The sequence below is a fragment of the Mercenaria mercenaria genome, chromosome 15, assembly GCF_021730395.1.
Source record: "Mercenaria mercenaria strain notata chromosome 15, MADL_Memer_1, whole genome shotgun sequence".
Classification (NCBI taxonomy): Eukaryota; Metazoa; Mollusca; class Bivalvia; order Venerida; family Veneridae; genus Mercenaria; species Mercenaria mercenaria.
Window position 1 is genome coordinate 44004459 of NC_069375.1, and position 23272 is coordinate 44027730.

A 23272-nucleotide genomic window follows, 5' to 3' on the forward strand; every position below is an offset into this window, starting at 1 on the left:
CACATATCATTTTGTGACCTTGTCCTAAGAGGCCTCGGTCGTAAGTGTGACACATCTTCTCAATATGGTTAACATTTGTGTCAAATTATTTTCAAATCTCTTGATATATGGCAGAGTTATGGACCAGACAAGAAAATTCTTTAACTTCTAAGTGTGACCTTGACCTTGGAGCTAGAGGTCTGGGTCTTGCACATGATACCTCATCTCATTATAGGGAACATTTATGACAAATAATTTCAAAATCCCTCCATCAATGGCAAAGTTATGGACCGGACAAGAAACAGACTATGTAATCCTTTGACCTGTAAGTGTGACCTTGACCTTGGAGCTAGGGGTCTGGGTCTTGCTCATAACACGTCGTCTCATTATGGTGAACATTTCTGCAATATAATTTCAAAATCCCTTCATGAATGGCAGAGTTATGGACTGGACACGAAACATACCCTGTTAACCTTTGACTTGTAAATGTGACCTTGACCTTGGAGTTAGGGGTCTTGATCTTGCGCATGACACATCGTCTCATTATGGTAAATATGTATACCAGTTTCTTTCAAAATCCCTTCATGGATGGAAGAGTTACAGCCCGGACAAGAATTTACCGGACGCATGCACGGACGGACGGACGGACAGTGCGATTTTAATATGCCAGCCTTCGGGGGCATAAAAAGGAGAATAAATATAGAAAAAAAATAAGTATGAAAGGGGCATAATTCTGTAAAAAAATACAATTAGAATTCTGGGGATTGTAACACACATTAAAAAGAAATATTTTTAATTTCAAGTCATTATCTTTTAAAGAACCAAAGATATGTCTATAAACAAAGCTTTCAAAAAAAATTTAACATTTGTATGTTGGACAATGTCTGTGTGAACTTACAGCAAGATATAAGCAATAGTAACACAGATATCACATGAAAAACAAAGGTTGCCAAAAAACTTTAACCTTAAAAATAACCTAAGTATAACACCTTGATGACCTTGATCTTGGGTATTATGGGCCCAGTCCCTGCACATACTTTGTTTGCATGCTGGACAATGTTTATGTGAAGTTACAGTAAGATATAAGCAATATTAACAAAGATATTACAGAAAAACAAAGGTTGCCGAAAAACTTTAACCAAGAAGGCTCAAGCCAACGCCAACGCCGACGCCGGGGCGAGTAGAATACCCCCCCCCCCCCCCCCCCCCCCCCCCCATTCTCCGAATAGTGAAGCTAAAAATAAAAAAAATCTTTTGCCAAGAAACTAGCATAATGGCCACGGACACCGAGTAGGATAGCTCTCTACATAATGTGTATAATTGTGTTTAAAACAAGCTACTGCCGAAAACAACAAACACAGGACAAACAAGTTCTGTCAAATCGGGATTTGAATCAGCGACTCAAAACAAGAAGTCCATGATCTACCATTATAGCCGGGTGATCACACCATGTCACGAATTTATGTGGCAAAATAATTTATAAAGTACATACATGCCAGAAGAATTGTTTTCCGCAATGCCAAGTTTATGGAACCTTATTTCATCATCTGCATACAAAGCAGAAAAAATAGCTTTCAAACTAATAGAAAAAAACGTTATGAAGTATCATTTCTCTTTACCTGAATAAATTCGTCGCCTACCTCGCGGATTCTGATCTGTGCACGAGGTGTGGAAGAGCTCTCTACCATCAGCAGGACAGGGCAAATACAGAAGATATGTCCATCAAAGGCTGTATTCCACTAAAACCACTCTATCTTGACCATTCGAACAGTGCTGAAATGTTTTTATTACATACTCAATTACATACTCAGTTATAAACTCCGTTAAAAAACGTCAATATTTTCACATTTCACGTCGAATGCGTGGCATCATTTATGATGTAATTTTTACGTATGTCGTCGCATTTGAAATGTCTTTAACGACGATAAGATTAATTTTGCTCATGTTAAAAACTAATTCATATCGTTTATATAACTATTATTACTTTTGATGCGTATGTAATATAGAGATTATTGGATTTGCATCGATAATATGCACTCGTTCTTTCGCGAAATATTGCGCCCTGAAGTGTGCAATAATTCCGCTGCATAACTCATGCATATTTCTCGATACAAATCTAATAACCTATAAGTCCTACATTTATAAGTTTCATTGCACTATTAGAAATGACAGTATATGCCAATAATTATTTTTCAAGTCAGTTAATCTTGTGAAACAGTCGATCCGTGATTTGCAAAGTTATACACTATTCAGTTTAAGGTTGGTATTTTTTTTCATTTCCGGAACAAACGCATCATAAATGCATCCCCTTTAGGGTCTGCAAGTTATACAAGACAGTATCAGTGTACATAATGACGACAATATAAAAGTTAAATTATTTTATGAAAGTTTTATATTGGAAAGTATGACGACAAACAAATTCAAATATTTTACCAAAATTTTATACTGCAAAGTTATTCCAGGCATCGGGTCCCTTCTTCCGCCACTGGCTTCATCTGGTAGAAGCAGCAAGTGTCGTCTGCTAGATACAATTGGCAACTATCTGTCATGTTATAAATCCTCTTATTACATATGGATATATAATCCTTAAGTTTAGTTACCGAAATTGTTATTTTGTAAAATTTAAATAACTACCAGCGAATACATAACTTGACAAATCTCTCAATATGTTCAGGAAAAAAAGGAAAGTTATGTCACAGAACCAGATGTCAACAATAGCTTTTTGCTGTGCCTGTCACATTTAATATTGTTTCAGATAAGTCAGAAGCCTTAGATGTAATACAAGCGCGTAAATAGCAATTGTAAAGTGATTTAGTAGCCTACCTTGTCGAGAACAGTTGATTACTATGTTGACCCAGAACACCTCTGATTAGCGACATCGATTGGTTACCAGTGCCCCTCTGGTTATCGGCATCTTTTTAGTACCAGCAAGGCAATTCCACGACAAACCGTGTTCCATCAACTAAATTTTTCTTCCTGTTAATACAATAAAATAAACAGCACACGTTTTTCAGAAACCAACACTTACAAAAAAAGTCACATATGGAAAGATTAGTTCATCCTCGTTTTCTTTTTACTGACAGAAAACAAAAGTTTGTTATAAAGCTTTGATATGTTTTAAAGAAGAAAATGGGTTTCAAACTCACACACTAAAAATCATGAATTCGAACCACGTCTCCGGCTTATGCGGTAGCAAACGCTTGCCTGTTTAGACCGCAGCACAGCAATGAGCCCGACGTACAATTACACCAATCATGAAAAACCTATTTGGTGTAATTAAACTGATTTACCGGCCTCTATTCAAAGTGCAATATAAATTATAAGCAAGTCCTTACGTGTATGGTACAGGACTACTTCTTGCCGGACAGTTCGGGTTCCTCGTCTGATAGCCTGAGTTTCTTATCGAATTGTTTTGAGTTTCTTGTCCGATACTTCGAGCTTTTCTTTCACCATAGCCATAAGTTGAATGCACATTCCTACGCTCCAGAATTACGAGAAAAATAGTTCTTTGCTTTCTAAAGGTTTAAAGTTAAGCACTGCTTAACTGAATACTGGTAGTCATTATCTAACAATTAACAGTAATGAGTTAAAAATAAAAAAAAATAAAACCATGTACGACCATACGATAACTGCAAAACAGCTATCAAACGAAATTATCTAATTGTACCTGTCAGAAAAATTACATACCTTAGAAAAAGGATCAAGTTGCAGCACCAACTTAACCACTGTAAAATCTACAACATGACATCCACGCACGTGCTTGTAGTCAATATCATGTACCAGAGCTGCGCCATCCACTAAACCATTGCATTGTCTACAGCATGATATATTCACACGTGCTTGTAAACTTCAGACAAAAAGTTGATAAAATGTATACAAAAAAGGATAATATAAGTAGCAATATACATACCTGTTCATCATAAAGAGAATCGCACATTTTGCTTGGTCTGCATCTCCATGTCCTGTCCGTCTGCGTCTTTGTTTCTTCAAGTACACATACCCCAGCATTCTAGTAGAAAAAAAGAAATACAAAACAAAAAGCGTAAAATGCAGAAATAAAACAAAACAATTTCGCGCGTTCAACCCAGATCTCGTCTGCACCGCATGTCTGTCGTCTGCATATTTCATGGCATGTCTTTGCAGCTTTCGCGCGTTCAACCCAGATCTCGCCTGCATCCAATATCTGTCGTCTGCAAATTTCATGACATGTCTTTGCAGCTATCTAAAACTGATGGGAAACGTAAAACAAATTAATCACAAAGCAGTTTTTGTGTACATGAATAAATCTATTTATAATGTACTGCTAGTGGCAAAAAGAAATTCACCTTGTAACGGAACGAACGATGAAGAACTAAATGCGACATACAATTCGCACCAAACGCCCATTTTAACAAAACAACACAAACATGATCGAATACAACCGAGAAAACCACATGGAAGACACCAACAACACAACAAACACCAAAACACCACTACAAACACCACAACAAACACCAAAACCACCACAAACACCATCAAATAGCCAAACAAATCCCTGACAAAACAGCAAACACCGAACACCAAGAATTACGCAGCAAAACACATGCAAGGTAGATTGAGTTTTCAATAACCGCACATATTATCCAGATGTTTGTTTATATTCAAGTTTTGCCTGAATTCATTTACGGGTCCTAGCAAAGCTTAGACAATTTAAAGCTAAGCGTTTGTCACGTGATCGTTATCGGTTGCAGGATTTCTCTCACTGCTGTTTTGGGTTTGGCCGTCGTCATCCATTTATACCTTTGCCTAGATGTAGAAGTTAGTGCTCTAAAATCTGCTGTATGACTTTGTACATCTGAACGTTGCTCATCCAATATACCATTGCCTTAGGTATTGATGTACGTTTCCATGGTAAACCCTGTATAAATACAGAAAGGCATGTGTAAAAACAAAAACAAATGTATCGAATCGTCGCCACATAAAAGGAAATGTAGACATACATGTACTAACCGTATATGCTCTAAAATCTGCTCATCTGAACGTCAGTCATTGTCTATATGTATTTTGTGGCGGTACGTTCCCATGGTGACCCTGTTGCGTGTATACATATAGAGAGGCATGTGTGAAAAGAGAAACAAATATACCAAAGTGTTGCCACATGTAAGAAAAAGTAAACATACACACCTATATGCTCCAAAATCGTTGTAAAACTTTGAACATCTAAACGTCGGTCATCCATACATACCATTGCCAAGATGTGGTGGTAAGTGTTCACAGTAACCCTGTTAAATGTATAGATACAGGGAGGCATGTGTAAAAAGAGAAACAAACATATCAAATTTGTTGCCACAGAAAATAACAAGAGAGCCATGATGGCCCTGAGCACATAGGCATACACATTAAATATCATCAGGATAAACATTTTCTTGCAACAGTCCCTTCTGACCTAGTCAGGCCCAAATGCTGCATTTTTGTACTAACATGATTATTCCTTAGCCTGGAAGACAATTAAAGGGCAATAACTCTGAAGTTACAAAAGAAATCCAAGCGAAATTGCGTGTGCACAACTACATTATAGTGCTCTAAATTCTGTTTAAGTTTCATAGTTCAAGGCCAAATATAGCAAAAGTTATGATGCAGAAATTGCCATATCTATAGTACCCTATATAGTTAACACTAGAAACTTTTAAAGGTCATAACTCTGGTGTTACTAAGGCAATCTGACTGAAACTTGGCGGGCCGCAAAAATCATAGTGGTAAACATGTATATGAAGTTTTATACAAATAGTTCCAATCATTTCCTAGATATGGCTCCGGAAGGACGGACGGACAACGCCAAAACTATATCCCTCCGACTTTCGTCGAGGGATAAAAAGTAAACATACATGTACACTCCCTGTATTTTCCAAAATATATAATATTTTACATCTGAACAGCTGCCATCCATTTATTTCATTGCCTAGACCTATGTTTCCGTGGCTACCCATTTTAGTATTTAGGAAAAAATCTGAAACTTATGTGTAAAAACAGAAACCTATATTAATTCTAGGGGTACCTTAGGGGTACCTTAGATATTCCAGACAAAGAAAATATGAAAACATACACACCATTTATACTCCAGATCTGACAATACCTTAGTCCATGATCTGTATGTACACACGGTCACCTAATAATGATAAACAAATGTGCAAAGATTCAAAGCTGTAGCTCGTATAGTTTTAAGAAAAGGTGGACCTAAATAAAAGTTTTAACCAAGAAACTCAAATTTTTGAAGTACAAAAAGGGTCATAATTCTGATAAAATGCATATCAGAGTTATGTTATGATTCTTGGCCGACACACGGTCACCTAATGATGATAAACAAGTGTGCAAAGATTCAAAGCTGTAGTTGGTAAAGTTTTAAGGGGGACCTAAACAAAAAATTTAACTAAGAAATTACAAAAAAGGGCCATAATTTTGACAAAATGCATATCACAGCTGTGGTTCTTGGCCTACACAGTCACCTAATGATGACAAACAAGTGCGCAAAGTTTCAAAGCTGTAGCTCTTATGGTTAACCAGAAAAGGTGAACCTAAACAAAAAATTAACAAACGCCGCGATTCAAGTGACGACAATACCGCGTAGACTTTTCCCCAAAAATCCGACAAACAAAAAGGAAAAAATACACACCCTTCCTGCTCCAATCTGAGACCACGTCAGTCGATGTTGTGGACTGATTATGGATGGTCTCTCATCTATGCAATAATGCCACCATAGCAACTGGAAAACTGCAAAAAGTAAGACATGATTTGTTAAACGTAAATGTCTTACTTGCAGTTAAATGTTTGTTTATACTTGTATGATACTTTGCAATCGATAGAAAGACCCGGCATCTGTATTCCAGGATATGACTACCGTTAAAAGTTGGCCCTAATATAAACCAGTTAACGATATTTGTCTATTTGTTGGAAAAACATATTGAATTTACATCTTCAAAAGCTAGTAATACCCTCAGGTTTATAAAAAGAAATGTACAATGTAATAACCGTAATATTAAAGAAACTGCCTACAAAACAACCGGCCACAATTAGAATACTGTATCATCATATGGCATCCATGGCAGAAAATCGTAACATATGAGATAGAAAAGGTACAAAAAGCCGCAGCCAGATATGTTATGAATGACTACTCATACCAAAGCAGCGTAACATCAATGCTTGAAATTCTTAAATGGCAGACATTAGAACAGAGTAGAATACATGCATCTTTAATTATGTTGTATAAAATATCACACGACCTCGTCTCTGTAGATCATAACCACCTGACAACCTCTAGAAATTTAAACTTTATCATTCCATCTTCAAAAACACAATATCATATGAACTCCTTCTTTCCCAGCACAATCAGATACTGGAACGCCTTACCTTATAATATCAAGGACAGTGTGAATCTTCAGTGCTTCACATCTGACCTAGACTTGTATTGTACTAATGTCATCATCCTGTTTTTATTTTTAACAAGCTGTATATATTACTGCTCTTACTCTTTTAACAACATGAATATCATGTATCATGTAACATTGCAACATGTTTTTTAACAACTGCCCCGACCTCCCAGTTATGATCAGAAATTGATTGTTCGGAGAATCTCCGTAGATGTAGATGTAGATAATGGTTTGACAACATATGGAGTAATAGAACAGTATATAACTTTATTTTAAATCAATATTATCAAATTAATTCTCAATTTAAATGGTAGAGCGTAAGTCTGTTGTAAGCCACGCCATGCGTCCCTTTTTGCACAATTTTCATGGATGCCAAGTTGTTGTCACAGTCATATAAAAAAGACTTATAAAACATGTTCCAGTAAAAAAATACGTGCACAATACATAATTTGATTGTTTCTATAGCAAACGTTCACTTCAGGCAATAGCAAAAAGTACAGGTGAAAATTCCATCATACCTATATAGTTTGTGCATAATAATGGCATCGGTCCCTATACGGAATGAATGCTTGCTGAAAAAATCTCGAGGACGACTGGCTTTTCACCCCCAGTATTTAAAATACATTAAAGCTAATGAATATTCTTTGGAATCAATCTTTATAATCAGTGTTAAGAAAACAACTGTGTATTAGATATTTCTCTAGAAGTAGTTTCTTGCGTTTACAGGAATTTGAATGATAATCACAGGTAAAGATGGGCGAAACCACAATAATGAATCATCTACAAGTTTAACGGAAGAAATGAGAAAAGAAATACGACAGCAATAGAAAGAAAATAGAAAAGAAACACAGAATATAAAAAAATTACATTACCATTTTGTTGACTTGCCTCTCTGAAAACCCGGACTGGCTATAACAATAACAATTGTTGTCACGAAGTCACGTGCTAAGTGAACTGAGCATGAACAGTGCCTCGGGAATAAACGCGTTGATTAAATCACAAGGTTGAGTGAATTGTGTAAGACTGTGTCAAACATGTTTGTACGAGTTCATTTAAGTTGCCGGGTCATTGCGCCGCACCACTGTTCTGTGAAGCAATATATTTGATAAACATTCCGAAAAAAATGATGAGACCAAGTTGAGATTTTTGCATGTTACATTATTTTTGGGGGAAAGTTTACACAAATGCCGATTAAATCCCATGACTGATAGACTTTGACAACTTTGACCCGGTTGAAAATTGAGCCCATGTGTCATTTTTCAACGTTGAGAGTTGATCCTGTCAACATTTCAACATTAAATTTTGATCAAAAAGTCGTTGAGACCTGATAAGTCGTTAAATTTTGATAAGTAATGGGGTCAATTTTTAACGGTTAGCTAAAGTTAAGTAAAACGTCGGAGATCATCTGTTTGTAGTAGAGAAACACACTTACTGGAAAGAACCAGAATGCTGGATAGCTTCTTTAAAAATAATTTCACAAGGCCGAGTCCGGGCTCAAACTGACAATTTTGCCGAGGTAGGCGAGTCATCTTAAAAAGGTAAAGGTCTTGTTTATTATAGTGTCACCCCTATTGAAAGGGCCGGCCAATTTGGCTTATAAGACACCTTTAAAGTGCGTTACCAATTACCTCCCACTCCTACCACTATGCCAGGCGCCAGGCGGATAGAGTCGGTACCTTCATTTAACTAGCTCGCGGCTCACGAACCGGCCTTTCGGAACCAGTTGCATGACAACATTCTCTCGGACGAACGGTCCCAATGGGGCTCGAACCTTCGACCTCCCGATCCCAAGGCGGACGCCTTAGCCACTGGGCCACGGTGAGCGGTTGGACAGGGAAAGTTTAACACAATGATTTTCGTCAGGTGGGTGGGTGTAGGCACATCGGGACTTCCACACAGGAGCACCTTTTCCTATCATAACAAGATATTAGTAAGTGATATTTCTGTAACACATAGAGATTTATTCTTTTACATTGAAAAAATGTTGTCTTTATGCGTCCTAATGCCAGGTTCGAAATATTCTATCTCATGATTAGGACGTTTAACTTTACAAATGTGTATAATCTACGGTTTTAATTCATTTATAGAATGTACAGATATGGCTTTTAGATAAGTTTCTTACAATTCTGTTCAGAATGACCACATACATTTTATAGTTATCTATTTCACATTTTACTTGTCACGACAAAAAAAATTATCAGACGAATTTCTCCCGCCTTGCCGACGATTTAAACAGAGGGTCATCACATTCACACGAAAATTACTTAAAGTATTCATAGTCCATAGTCATAAAACCCCTACGTATGTGACACTAAGTTGCAAGAATCAGTCACTGATGCCTAGTCACTGTCTTAACAAATAACATAAAATCGAAAACAAATACATGTGTAATAAGGGTATTATAGTTTTCTTGTTTATGGAAGCCTGAATGCACCACCCCTCATTTCTAACGGACTGTTGTAAAATTTTAACATATATTTCCAAGGGTGTTTTTATTCTCAATATCTCTGCTGTATATCTTCAGGAAAAGTGTATCTATTTATGTCCCTGATATTTTCTAACAAGACCACTAACGTCATCTTTTCAAGACTGCGCAAAATGACATGCCTGACTTCGAATCACTTGCCATACACCGATGTAGGTTCGAGCCCCACTCAGAGCGTTGAATTACATGTATTAATGTTAGCAAGCTTTTACATCCGATGTATTGACAACAATAAAAATCCTGCTCACTCTATAGACAATATTTTTCTCCATCATTCATGAAACCCCATCAGAATGTCTGTTTGCTTACGGTCTACAACAAAGACACAAGTATCGTTATATCATCTCAAGTTCTGTCAGTACTACATACACTGCTTTGCATCTTGCAGCAACTTTCGTACTTGTCGGTAATATAATCCCCTTTATCCGGTTATCGAGATTGCCCACGTCACAAAACGGCTGAAGTCATAAAGTGCCCTACTTTCCGTTGAATGCATGGAATTAAAGGTGCCCGATCGGATAATTTCTTCAAAATCTGAAAAGGTTTTTTATGTTTCGTTTGATCTAACTAGAGAAATGTTTTCCAAATATTTTGCCTCATTGCTCACCAAAAAACTGATATAGTGTTTTACCTTACATAGGCAATTTCTCTTGTTAAATACGAAAACAAATACTTTCTTTTTGTTGGACACACAAGTGATACAATTATGAGTAAAAAACAACCAGGTCAGTACTGTCACTCGAACCAACGGCCACAATTCGATGAGAGCTTTTGAACTTAACTTTGAAAATGACCAATCTGTAGATGATTAGTTCATAAATAAGCATTCAAAGATGTGTAACTGGGTTAAAACATCTATTTCTGACCAGTATCTGCACAGTCAGGGTTATTGCCGATGAATAATTATGTATCATTATAGCTCGTGGCGCGCTCGAATGTATAACTAAACGTGCATTACTTAAAGTTCTGAGAAAAAAATACAGAAATATTAATTTTTCATCTGTATGGTAATAGGCATATCGCATAAGATTATTAGGATCAGTTTTCAACGAGGGTCAAATTTTTACACGTGGGTCGGTCATTAAATAACGGGATGGGTAAATTTTCAACGTTGAAATATGACCTGACTTTAGTTGATCACTTTTCAACGAGGGTCAAATTTTTACGCGTGGGGGGGTCATTAAATAACGGGAAGGTCAATTTTCAACGTTGAAAATTGATCAGTAATCCGTTGAAAAATGACCATGGGGTCAATTTTCAACGGGGTCAAAATTTAATGTTACACCGGCAGACGTCCGTTTGATTGGAATTTTCTTCTAAGCTTTTCTAAATCTTTTCGGAAGCTATTCTCTTGGGCCCGTTGACAGACAAGCCTATAGCAGGTGAGGTTCTCGCAAAAATGGTAAGATGCTAATTTGGAAGCTTTCACCAGGGCCAAGTTCAGTGTACAATTATTGCAGTGATAGCTTTGAACCTTTTCAAATGAATTTCAGTAACTAGGAAATGCTTGGGCTTACAGTCCTCGGATTGGCGGAAGTTGATCATAATCTGAAGATGACTTATGGATTTTGAGGTCATCAGGCCCCGTGTTCACAAAGCATTTTTCGGTCTCAGCTGAGTTTGAGCTTGAAATTTTACCATCAATTTTAATAAAATTTCAAGACTTAATTCCAACTGAAACTGACCATCAATATTGAAAAGTCATTTAAAAATAATTATGAACTTAAAATCTAGTTTTAAACATGCTATTTAGATATAAATGACAAATAGAGTTTCATTATCAAACTCAGCCGAGACTGAAAATGTTTTGTGAACACGGAGCCAGGTCATGGTCACAGTGACTATGACCCCTAAACAGGTCACAGTGACCTGCAAACCTGAAACAGGGAAACTGTTTTTCGTCTATAGCAAAACCTATCATATAACCAGGTACCAATTAGATAACAATTGTTATCTATGTCTGATATAACTTTAAAAGAAACAACATTGGACCTCTCCTAGGTTTCTTTTTTAAAAGAAGCCTACTTGTTTACCTATAGAAACTACCGCACACTGACACAAGACACGTTCACACGCATGCGCACACACTTATCACGTGTCAAATGTTACTCATTTATGCCACTTTCAAAAATATGTGATGGTAATTGTGTAATGTGCGTTAAGTATGGGAGTCAGTCCGTCTTCGAATCAGAAGGCTTTCAGCTCTATGGAATTTTAGATCTGCACGGGTCGCCACAAGATGAAACCATTCAGTTTACATACAGATGGTCGGTGGATCTACCCGGCCATGTTTGATGTAATGTTAGTTGTGGGACCTAGGGTTTTTTTTCAATGATAAAGCTGGGACGTCGCCAGACCATACTTTAACTATGCACGTGTGACTCAAAGCCCGAAAACAAACAAATGTATAGAAAACTCATTTGCCCGATTAGACAATGCGTAAAATCGCGATGCAAAACAGTCTTTGAGGTTTTGTAATACCAACCTGCATTCATCTGAGTATTCAATAAGTTTTAATCATTATTACCTGTGGTTTTCCGCGACCCTGTCTCCGACGTTTGCCGTTTATATCCCTCTTTAGTAATACGGCAACATACAGGCATTATACTTTGTTTGCTGTGGAGGCTTGGTATGAATAACACTTTCATTTTTATTACTAAATGCTTAATGGAATAAAATGGGTCTTAATTTTTTTATTTGATTCAATCAAGCGTTCTTACTAAAAAGACACTGTCCTTAAATCGCGGTCCCTGTGTCAGGGTTTAGCGCCGTTTTCAGTTATGTAAAGACGGGTATTTTCATCTGACCGGAGTTTCTGGATTCTGTAAAAGTTCTAACCTGTTCTCCGCAAGGCACTGACTATTTCTCCACGCGAATCAGTGGTGAACAAGGAGAACATACTCCTCGTCCGGGATCGAATCGTGGCCACAGATCCGTAGATCGGACAAGCAGAGGTACAAAACATCGGACAGTTTAAGGGAGATAATTCAATTGACTACAGCTTCTGCTTCCTCGGAGTTGTTTTTCTTTATTAGCTAATAAAGTGCTGCTGAAATAATTAAGAAATTTATACATTTGTATTCAAATACGCACTGAGCTGAATCCGACGAAACGGTCCGCTCCTTTAGTACTCAACATACCAAAAGCAAGTCCAAATTTACCCAGTGGCTCTAAAGATCCACCACATAAAAACTTTCCTTGAAGGTAATTACACGCGATTTGCATCGAAAAACTGCGAAAGATGTATCATCTTTGTTTTTAACTGGCATGTAGGAGGCACTTTAAATAGTACATGATATATATAGTTAAGTTTAGAACACATTTTCTTTCAAATAAATTCATCTTGCTTCTTTTCTTCATTCCCATCCATCAGATGTTCGTAAAAATCTCGATACGAACTACAGTAAGCCTCTGCTATGAATTTGTTTCATTGACTTTAAAAAAAACTGAAGGATTTTCTGAGAAGAAAACAACTAAAAACGTAATCAGATAAAGTTGTGAGAATACATTAACGCAGGAAGGACCTTGTTCTATATTACAACCGACGTATCAGAATGAATGTTGTCGGGATCGAGGGGTGGGGGAGGAAAGTAGGTCACTATGTTGTGGTGGATTTGACCCACCAAAGAATAACTGTTTTCTATTGTACTTTGATTATGGTTCTTTTACACGATTTGCATCTAAGAAGTATAAAAATGAAAGATATTACGTAAATATCTGCGTTTCGTCTGTTTGCTGTTTCAGATTTTCATTCCCGAATGAGACGCTCCAGAAAATAATTTTATTCTACCGTGTTTCCATGATGATAATTATACACGATTTGCATTGACAAGTTAAGAAATATCGGGGTTTATTCCGTTTTCTGTTTACAATTGAGTCAGACAGCGTTTCTTCTGATGTCCGTTTATTCGTGTTCTGCCTCCCAAATGAGTCAGTTAATTTAACTTTCTAACGTTTTTTGCTTCCCGAATTACTTTAGTAAGCATTTCGTCTAGCCTGGCTCCCTGGTTGCATGGTTATTTTTTTAAATACTGCAAACATTTTATATGTAAATTTCAAGCCTCTAAAATAGCACATTTTATATGATTGCTAAGCCTATGCTCGGAACCAGTGGCAATAAAACATGTCAGTAGAAAAACAACCTGCTGGAGTTAATTCCACAACTCATATATGCCAAATCTGACAACAGATATAGGGACGGGAGCAAGTTTAAGTTTTGTCCATTTTCCATGAAAGCGATCTTTTATGTTCTTTGCATAGATCATGTAACATTTATAATACTGTAAAAATTCAAAACAGAATCATGCATGCACAATGCATGTCAGATCATCACTGTGAGCAAATGAGTGAAGTTTCAACCATTCCCATTACTGGGTAGTGAGATACCAGCTTACATACACAAACTTGGCAAAAATTTGATTAGTCAATAATGCGGCTTTATTTTGTTTAAAAAAAGCAAAATAGAGTTATGGAAAATGCACAGTGCAAAAGCAAAGTACCAAATACATGTTCATAGTGATTAAGTGTATGACGTTTCAATTAATTCCCACAAGTTTTTTACTGAGATACCAGCTTACATACAAAAACTTGACCAATTGGGATCCCGAAGCCAAAACAGACGCTGACGCCGACGAATGGGCTAGTGAAATAACTCTATTTATTCTTCGAATAGTCGTGCTACAGTCATAAAAACAGTCAATCGATTTCAATATTAGAACTGTTTCAATAACATAGATATTTGCAATTGCACGTTTTGTCTGAAAGCATATTACCTCAGTCTTGGAAACATATTTTACATATACATTTCAAGCACACCTCGTCAGCGGTCATACATAACAGCAGTTTTATTTAATGCGATGATAATAATAATGAGCCACACCATGAGAAAACCAACACAATGGCTTTGCGACCAGCACGGATCCAGCTGTTCACTTTCAAAGTATATTGCAATTAGAGAAACTGTTAGCGAACAGCATGGATCCTGATCAGACAGCGCGGATGCGCAGGCTGGCCTGGATTCATGCTGATCGCAAAGCCATTATGTTGGTTTTCTCATGGCGCGGCTTATATGGTGACTGCCGTGAAAGTGACTAGGTGCTGGGGAGGGATGCAACTACCATTTTAATTTTCTTAATAAAAATAAAACGTTTTTACTGTGTCAAAGCCTTAAAAACGAGAGCAATACATCATAAAAAAACCCTTTCATTGCGAAACACAGGAAAAAGAGTAATTTTGTTCTTTGTCCTTTTATTTTCACTTTACTTAAGCGAATGCATTTACATCAACAAGTCTTACATATAGCAACCCATATAACAACAAAATAAAAGTTCTCCTTCTTATAAAACAGTCCGCATACTGTTTTAGCCGGCTAGTTTCAGAAAAAACACTACACTTATGAGATATGAAAACGCAACACACATATATATATACCTGAATATATTTTTACTACAAAAAGCATCACCTTGAAATGTTAAACACATACATATATCGATACTCTATACTCATTGTGTTAATTTTACGGTCTGTTGTGATGATTTAATTTTAACACAATGGGTATAGAGTATCTAGATGTGTATGTGTTGAACATTTCAAGGTGGTGCTTTTTGTAGTAAAAATAAATTAAGGCATTATGTTTGTTGCGTTTTCATATCTCGTCAGTGTAGTTTAAAAAAGTATTTGATATTTCTGATAATTACGAAGGGAAAACCACGTGAACTTGGGATACATGGTACGAATAAAAAGTATTACAAAAGTGACACGGCTTCAGTTAGGTGTTTTAGTCATTACTCTTTCAGTAATGTAGAGATTTCCATCGTCACCTAACTATAACGAGGAGATGGGGTTTTTATAACTTACTGCTATATTTATTTCAGCAACAGATTATGTTGGATGACATGAAATCGATTCTGCAAGGATCCGAGAAAATGATAAATACAAATTATACAAAGTTCAATCAGCCTTAATGCGGCCGAGCAGCCTCGCTATTTCGAGGAAATCCGACAACACGAGCAAAAATCCTAACATGCGCGCGCACCATATCCAAGAGTTACGTGCTTCGCTTTTCGTGTTATACTGTTACAGGTTATTAATACTCACATGATGGTTAGCCCGTATTTAAAGTACTTTTTCTAGGACTTAATATAAATCTATAAGTCATGTTCATAATTCACAACTTGAAACACAAGAAATTCTTTTCTTCACATACGATGAAAATGAACAAAAACGCTTTACGGCAAGAACCATCTGAAATTAAGACGCGCTAGGGTGTTTTTTTTTTTCGCTTTCACTAGCTTTTGGTATTAACAAATCTATATATCACGCTGTATTTAGAATTGTCCCTAACTTTTACGTTTGAAGCAAAAGTACCAAATACATCTTTTTAGTTAGTAACATTTTTCTTGAATTCTTTTCTCATGTTGATGTATGTTGCAGCAATGAAGTGATTCGTGCCTGTAGTTTCTCTGTCGTACAGACCCGCTCTTGTTATTACCAAGACAACATCTATTCCTAGTATTTAGCAACTGACAGAAAAGAACATTTCTACATATTCTACAAACAGCCTCATTTTCATTTGATATAATACTGTCGGCATGAGCTGAATTTATTCTATTGACAATCGTTTGTAAAATCTCTTCACTGTCTTCAACTTCCACTGAATGTTTGAGATTCCCAAACGTTTCTGCGTTATCTATTTCCACATTGTTTTTCGCTCCGTGTTCAAGTTTCCCGCTTGAATCTAAACCATTTTCAATTTTCCAGCGTTTTCCACTCTCTTGCCGTTGTTTCACACGTAGCAGATTGTCTTGGTGAGCAATGTCGGTCATTGAGGTTATCAGCAGGTACACCATTATACATAACCTCGATACAGACCACGGCGCTGACAGGAAAGCCAGTACCTTCCATATACAAATACTTGATCCAAACAATGGTACTGTAAATATAGGAAACTTTACGAGATACAAAGCTAAGACAACAGCATTCTAATGAAGACAGAAACAATATTCTTTAAAAGTGGTCCATAAAATCACACTGTACATTAGGACAAAACAAAAACAGTTCTCTGAACAAGACAAAACTTTTCAGCCCATTAATAACATATTTATTTATTCATTTGATTGTGTTGGGTTAAACGTCGCACCGACACAATGGCGTAAGACCCAATGTGCCCCTCTGTGCATTTTTTCATCACCAACGGGCACCTGGGTAGAACCACCGACCTTCCGTAAGCCAGCTGTATGGCTTCCTCACATGACGATTTCAACGCCCCGAGTGAGGCTCGGATCTACATCGATACGGGGCAAGTAATTAGAAGTCAGCGACATTACCCACTTGGCCATGGAGCCGCCCTCCCATTGATAACAATTTTATAGAATATTTCAACCTACCTTCAGGCTCTGATGTATGATGGCACAAGTATATCATCAGAAGAAACACGTGGTTTCCGTACACCCACAAGTTGGTTAACATCTGTAAACAAGTAACAATTTATTTCTAAAGGTTCAATGAGCCGTATATATTTTTGCGCTGACGAAAAATAAACTTGACACAAAATGCGGCACAAGTTTCAGTCACACTTTGGATAGAACAATTTGAAAGTTCAAAGTTTAACTTGCAAAAAAAAAATCTTCATGTAGTTCTGCGTCATTTCTTGCATGAATTTCTTGATAAAATATAAATATATGCATTTACTTTAATTAAACAAATAAAAACCTTACCGGTTTGTTAAAATACATGTTCAGCAACCAGTCATCGGCTCGTGTAAAATTGTTATTTCTATACATCGCTGCACTGAAAGGAGCATAAAATTACTTAAAATCATTACTTGATAAGTACTTGATCAAGCTTCAAGCATAAAGCATCAAACATAACGAGCAGACATATATACCGGGAAGTATAAGCACAGAATGAGCCTTATTTTATTCTACCTTTTGATAATATTCATTTCATCATCAAGAACATCGTAAATGACAATGTGAACAACCCTGGCACCAAATATTTCGTGAAATACATTCTATTTTTTTACTAAGAGTTCTATTCATTTACTTACTACTGATAATTCGTCCACTGGCCGGTGAAGTCTAGTAGAGTGTACAGTTGGAAAATGATGATGTACTGAGGATATATAGTACTAAGTACTGTACATAAACATAGTACTGATGCTTCGTCAATAAGAATGTCAAGGATCATACCAAACAGTGAGGCTGAAAAAAAAATCAAACTGTTTGATTTGTTTTTACGTCACAAGATGAAACAAGGAATTTCAATAACCTTATATTCCATGACAAGACGGTCATTTTGGCCCTAGATTGCTCGTCTGACCATAGCTGTTCATTTCAATATATGGCATGACATACTGTATAATGAAAGGTAACATGTAGGTAGAGTTTATGAGAAGTCATTCAAATGTGTTTCCCTATGCTAGCTCTGACAGCCCCATAAAGGAGGTTTAAAGCAGAACCATGCCAACAAATATCAGACAGGTTCAAACCACCCGGCCACGCATATCTCTTCACAGAAGTTTCACATCATAGTCACAGAATATACCTATACATATGTAATTTCGATGTTCCTAGATTTATTTTAATCGCTAAATTGCTTGACAAAATAAAAAAAAATAGCAGTTTAGACAACACGACAATGATGGACTACTAACTGACTTACTTTGACCTAAATACCTGGCCGTATTTCCATCAAGTTCATCTAAACTGACACTGGCAACGTAACTTATACTGGCTACTATGTAGTTCCCTGTGGAGGCATTGTAAGCGAAACACATCAAAAACACTATCCGGGTGTAATCTGAAAACAAAACTAAATTAATTATCCACTGAATGGTATTTTTTGCCTGCAAAAGCGCGTCTATAATTACTTTGCTTAACTACGATCTACCCTTCCAAATTATCTTATTAACAATCACAACAGCCGTGGCAGTCCCCTTACTTGTACCCAGTGTTGTTACGTTTCATGGACCTATACATTCATTTTTTTCTATAAAAGAATTCCGCTTAAACCGGTGCGTGCTAGGGGAGGTTAGGGGTGTTGCACCTCTTACGAACAATCTCCATCAAATCGAGTCTGCCAATTGTCTGCTTGGTTGCGTTCCATGCTTCTAATGGAATAAACTTTATTAATTAGTTAGCCAGTATTGCAAGTAGTAAGTATAAACGTCCATTTCCCGTGCACACCATGTTTGGTATACTGCTTCTAAAACGGTGCTACTAAACACGAATGGCATGGCTGTATCAACAGTCAAGCATAAATCGGACGCTTCTTGTACAATAAACTGAGACTAAATAAACCATTTAATATATCTAAATGAATGTCAAAAACAAGAAAAGTTCTTCCACTGATACTTACCAATGATATTCGGAATAAAGAGGAACACATTGTCAGTGTTCAAGTAATCTTTCAATCCTGGAAAAAAGCATGATTTTCAATTAATGGACAGTTAACAACTTATTTGATTTTGATAATAAAATGTCATAAGATATCTAGTGCCAATATTTCAGTAAAACATTTTTTCTCAAGATAATTATACATATATATTATCACTTCACAATCATGTAGAAATTCATCATCAATGTACAGGTCCGTCTCAAAATTTAACTACAGGGCGATTTGTTTTGGTTTTTTGTTGGGTGTAACGTCGCACCGACACATTTATAAGTCATATGGCGACTTTCAAGCTTTGATGGTGGAGGAAGACCCCAGGTGCCCCTCCGTGCATTATTTCATCACGGGCGGGCACCTTGGTAGAACCACCGACCTTCCGTAATTCAGTTGGATGAAGAATTCAACGTTCCAAACGAGACTCGAACCAACATTGGTGAGGGGCAAGTTATTCTAAGTGATAGTCGGTGACCTTAACCACCGGCAACGGAGGCCCCTACAGAGCGATTTGTCTCATAATTTCTCGCATTAAATGAGTGTCATGCTGAAGCGCATATATTATACTTGCAAATCAATATGAGCTTGCTTTAGCGATTGTATCAGATGAGTTTAAGAGGTGCATCATATTAAAATGGCGAATATTTAAAATATTTTATAGATCCTTAATTCCTAGATCAGAAAACATCAAAAAAAATATAGCAGGAAGCACAGTATAACCCTTTTCAGGTTCAAGTACACCGATCTGTGAAAAATAACCTATAAAGCAGATAGAAAATGCTTTTATTAGTCAGGTCAGAATATAGCTGCTATGACTGCAAAGAACAAATAAACTCCTAAACAGTTTAAATCCGAAATTTGGCATAAATACAATATTTAACTTAACAAAATACAACAAAAATGCGTGAAATAATCAAACTAAATCAATTTTATCAAATATTCCCAAACCTAGTGTCCCATAATGTGACCATAATTTAGCCAACATATGGGTATGCAAAAAAAAATTAAACAAATCGCAATGGAGTTAAATTTCGAGACGTACCTGTATTGAACTTTACTGAATATATTGATTAATGTTGTATGAAGAGCTACATTCATAATTTAATATTTTACAGCTGCAGTTGATTGTTAAAAAACTTCCATTTCACATTTATACTATGCATAGCTGAACGTGTATTGTGTACAATATTAACCTTTTGCATAGCTCTGTAATATTAGTTTGATTTCGACACCTGAGCGTTCCGTTTTATAGAATCGTCTGTTGGTTAGGGAAATCAGAATAACCTGCTATTGGAACGACTACCTGTTCTAACTACCCAGAATTGCGTGGTGGGTGCCTGCTAGCCTGTTACACAGGCGGCTGGGGTAAAATACTCCGATGATCCAATTTCAGTTTAAACAAGTTTGGGGTTTAATTATATTCATACACTTCTTAAAGTTCTTTCTATCTTATTTTCTTGTACATGTTGTAAAATACCATTTCTAATGAAGATAACTCCTGAGGTTGTTCAAATTTTGTATAATTGTGTCCCCTTTTTCTTATCAAAAACAAGTAATCAACGTTCGATCAGAAGAAATAAGAGAAATGATAGAAAAAGAAAAAGGATTATCTGGTCGGTAGCAAAACAACATCGATATCTGTAGCCGTTCGTCAGATGTGTAATCAGAGTCCTTAGTTACATCATGGCAAGCACACATTGTTCAAGCCTAAGCATTTAAAAAAAATAGATACAATTATTACTTATTTCATTTGCACATGTATACAACACTCTATAAAATATTTTATACCAATATTTAGAAAAAAGACATGACAATACGTGAAAGACTTCAATATGATTTCATTTCTTCTATATCTCTCACATAACACGTGTTTTTTTTTTCGTGTTTAACGTCACGTACGCGTAGGTCATATGGCGACTCTCCCACTTTGGTGGTGGAAGAAGACCCAGGTGCCCTCCATGCATTATTTCATCACTGGTGAGCTGCTGGGTAGAATAACCGACCTTCCGTAAGCCTGCTGGATAGGCTTCCTCATATGAAGAATTCTACGCCGCATGTGAGCCTCGGACCCACATCGGTGAAGAGCAAGTGATTCTAAATTAGCGACCTTAAAAACTTGGCCATGGAGGCCCCTACTGCACAACATAACAGATCAAAATTTACAAAATAAGGTATACTCGTTAACATACCATACCTTGGTCGTATTTTTTTTATAAATATAATCGTAATTGATTTTTAATAGTCTTTAAATGTACAGACTTGTTTATCTGTTTTGAAAATTTGAGCAAATGAATAATTATCTAAAGGCCAGACCCTTTTAATGCAATAACACTAACATAAAATCCCATCTTTTCCGATCCGATGCCTGGTATTCGTGCAAATTCAGTGGCAGTATGTGTAGACATTTTACAGAAGTCCAGTTTTTTGGTAAAGATGTAATAGGTCCGGCGTTTGATGTTTTTGTCAGATGTTTTGTATTTCTGGTAATTCTGAAGAACATTATTCATTACAGGTATGATTTTTAGTAACTTAAGCCGTACATGTTACTGCCCTTTGCAATATACTGAACGGACCGTCCTGTATCACCGCGTAGCAGTTACACCTGTGTGATCACAATTTAACATAAACTACATGTATGATGAAGGTAATTATAAAAGGACACGAAAACAACTATTGAAATCGGCGTCCAATCAAGTTCAAAAGCAGGAGTGCTCTTCTAACCAACTGTAGAAAACACAAACTGGTCCGCGATCTAAGCGACCATTAATTTTATATACATGTACCGAAACACGTGCTCCAAATTTAACATAGGCCCCTATACATATATAAGTAACTGTAAGCATTACCTGCTTTTCTGTTCGTGTCCTTATATTTTATTGCCATAACTTCCGTCTCGTTACAAATATAAGCATCATCGGTACCAGTAACTTATTGTTCTTGTTTTAAACAAGATGCCACAAATTCCCACTAGGCGCAACCGGTTAACAGTTTAAACGAAAACGATGGTATCTGTGTTGATTCTAGTTTACTAACGCAGTAAAAGGCGCAGCACATGTTTTATTGCGTTACTGTAGTTTTACGAACTTTAAATTATTATAAAAGAACTTATTGAATCGTTTTGTGTAACTTTTTTTGCACTGCACGCATATATGTGAACACAAAATATGGAGGAATTTATAAATTTATTATGAAACCTTAACTTAACATTTCTCCTATATATTAAATGTTTGTAGTTATCTTATTAGATTAAATAATTACCATGCACAGATTGTACAGGCTAACAGAATATATATCTTTTATGCTTAACAGTATAGTACATGATGATCCGGGGCTGGTATTATCTTTTCAAACCTACTTTTGTACCGGGTACTGCATGGGTGATATTCACATTTTTGTAACGTTATTCATTTTAAATCGCGAAGTTATGAAAAATACAATGATATTTTTGTAAATTATGACTGTTATATCCATATATAGTTAAAGCTATATTTATGAAGATGATTCATTTTAAGTCAAATTTAAATACCTTTAGATTGTTTACCCTTTAAATATAACTACCGGCAATGCGTTTATGATTCATTCATCCAAACACTTGTACGGCATAGCATTAGTGCCAGATGCGTATTATTTATCAACTAAACGTCAAACTTTCGAGCTACCTAAGTGGAAATTTAGGCTGCCTATCCATCACATAATCACATAATTATGCACGTGTTGTATGGGTCCTGGCCAAGATTATGTACTACAAGTAGCCCTAGGAGATAGAAGATGACCGGATATAGTGTTCGCACTTAAGAATATAACTATTTTGGCATGTTTTCGACCCGGATCGGGCCCCTTTGGTTAGAGAATATATCTATCCATACCTTGAACGAATGTGTAATTATAGGCCCTGGCAATCGTTTGATGCGAAAGCTATAGGTATCTTGAATAGCGCTAGAGGTGAAGGGATCTCACAGAAGATGATTGGGTAGTGTTCTGAGGATTTCACTGGATCTGGAAGGTTTCCGGTCTCCTG

The 23272-nt window shown here is 36.5% G+C and overlaps 1 protein-coding gene across 4 annotated transcripts; it reads right to left on the reverse strand.

The window, feature by feature from the left end:
- Positions 1-15097: 15097 nt before the first annotated feature.
- On the reverse strand, positions 15098-22564 carry LOC123552801 (CDP-diacylglycerol--inositol 3-phosphatidyltransferase-like). 4 transcript variants are annotated; one of them, XM_045342552.2, is made up of 9 exons: positions 22101-22563; positions 21591-21743; positions 20885-20961; positions 19225-19281; positions 18529-18666; positions 17915-18068; positions 17583-17655; positions 17253-17334; positions 15098-16798 (listed from the first exon to the last, which is right to left on the reverse strand). In XM_045342552.2, exons 5-9 carry the CDS (start codon positions 18641-18643, stop codon positions 16251-16253), a joined length of 972 nt encoding a protein of 323 aa, XP_045198487.2. In that variant the 5' UTR covers positions 18644-18666; positions 19225-19281; positions 20885-20961; positions 21591-21743; positions 22101-22563; the 3' UTR covers positions 15098-16250. The 4 variants fall into 4 exon arrangements, with proteins under 4 accessions (XP_045198487.2, XP_045198494.2, XP_045198481.2 ...); XM_045342559.2 differs by lacking the exon at positions 21591-21743; XM_045342546.2 differs by lacking the exons at positions 20885-20961; positions 21591-21743 and having other exon boundaries at positions 22101-22564.
- Between the last annotated feature and the right edge of the window lie 708 nt (positions 22565-23272).

Coding starts and splice junctions, on each gene's coding strand:
- LOC123552801 (XM_045342546.2), bottom strand. CDS start 22,137: ATGGCAATAAAATATAAGGACACGAACAGAAAAGCAG. Junction 18,069..18,528: donor GGCCAGGTATTTAGGTCAAA/GTAAGTCAGTTA, acceptor TTTTTTTTTCAG/CCTCACTGTTTGGTATGATC. Junction 17,656..17,914: donor CAGTGGACGAATTATCAGTA/GTAAGTAAATGA, acceptor TGCTCCTTTCAG/TGCAGCGATGTATAGAAATA.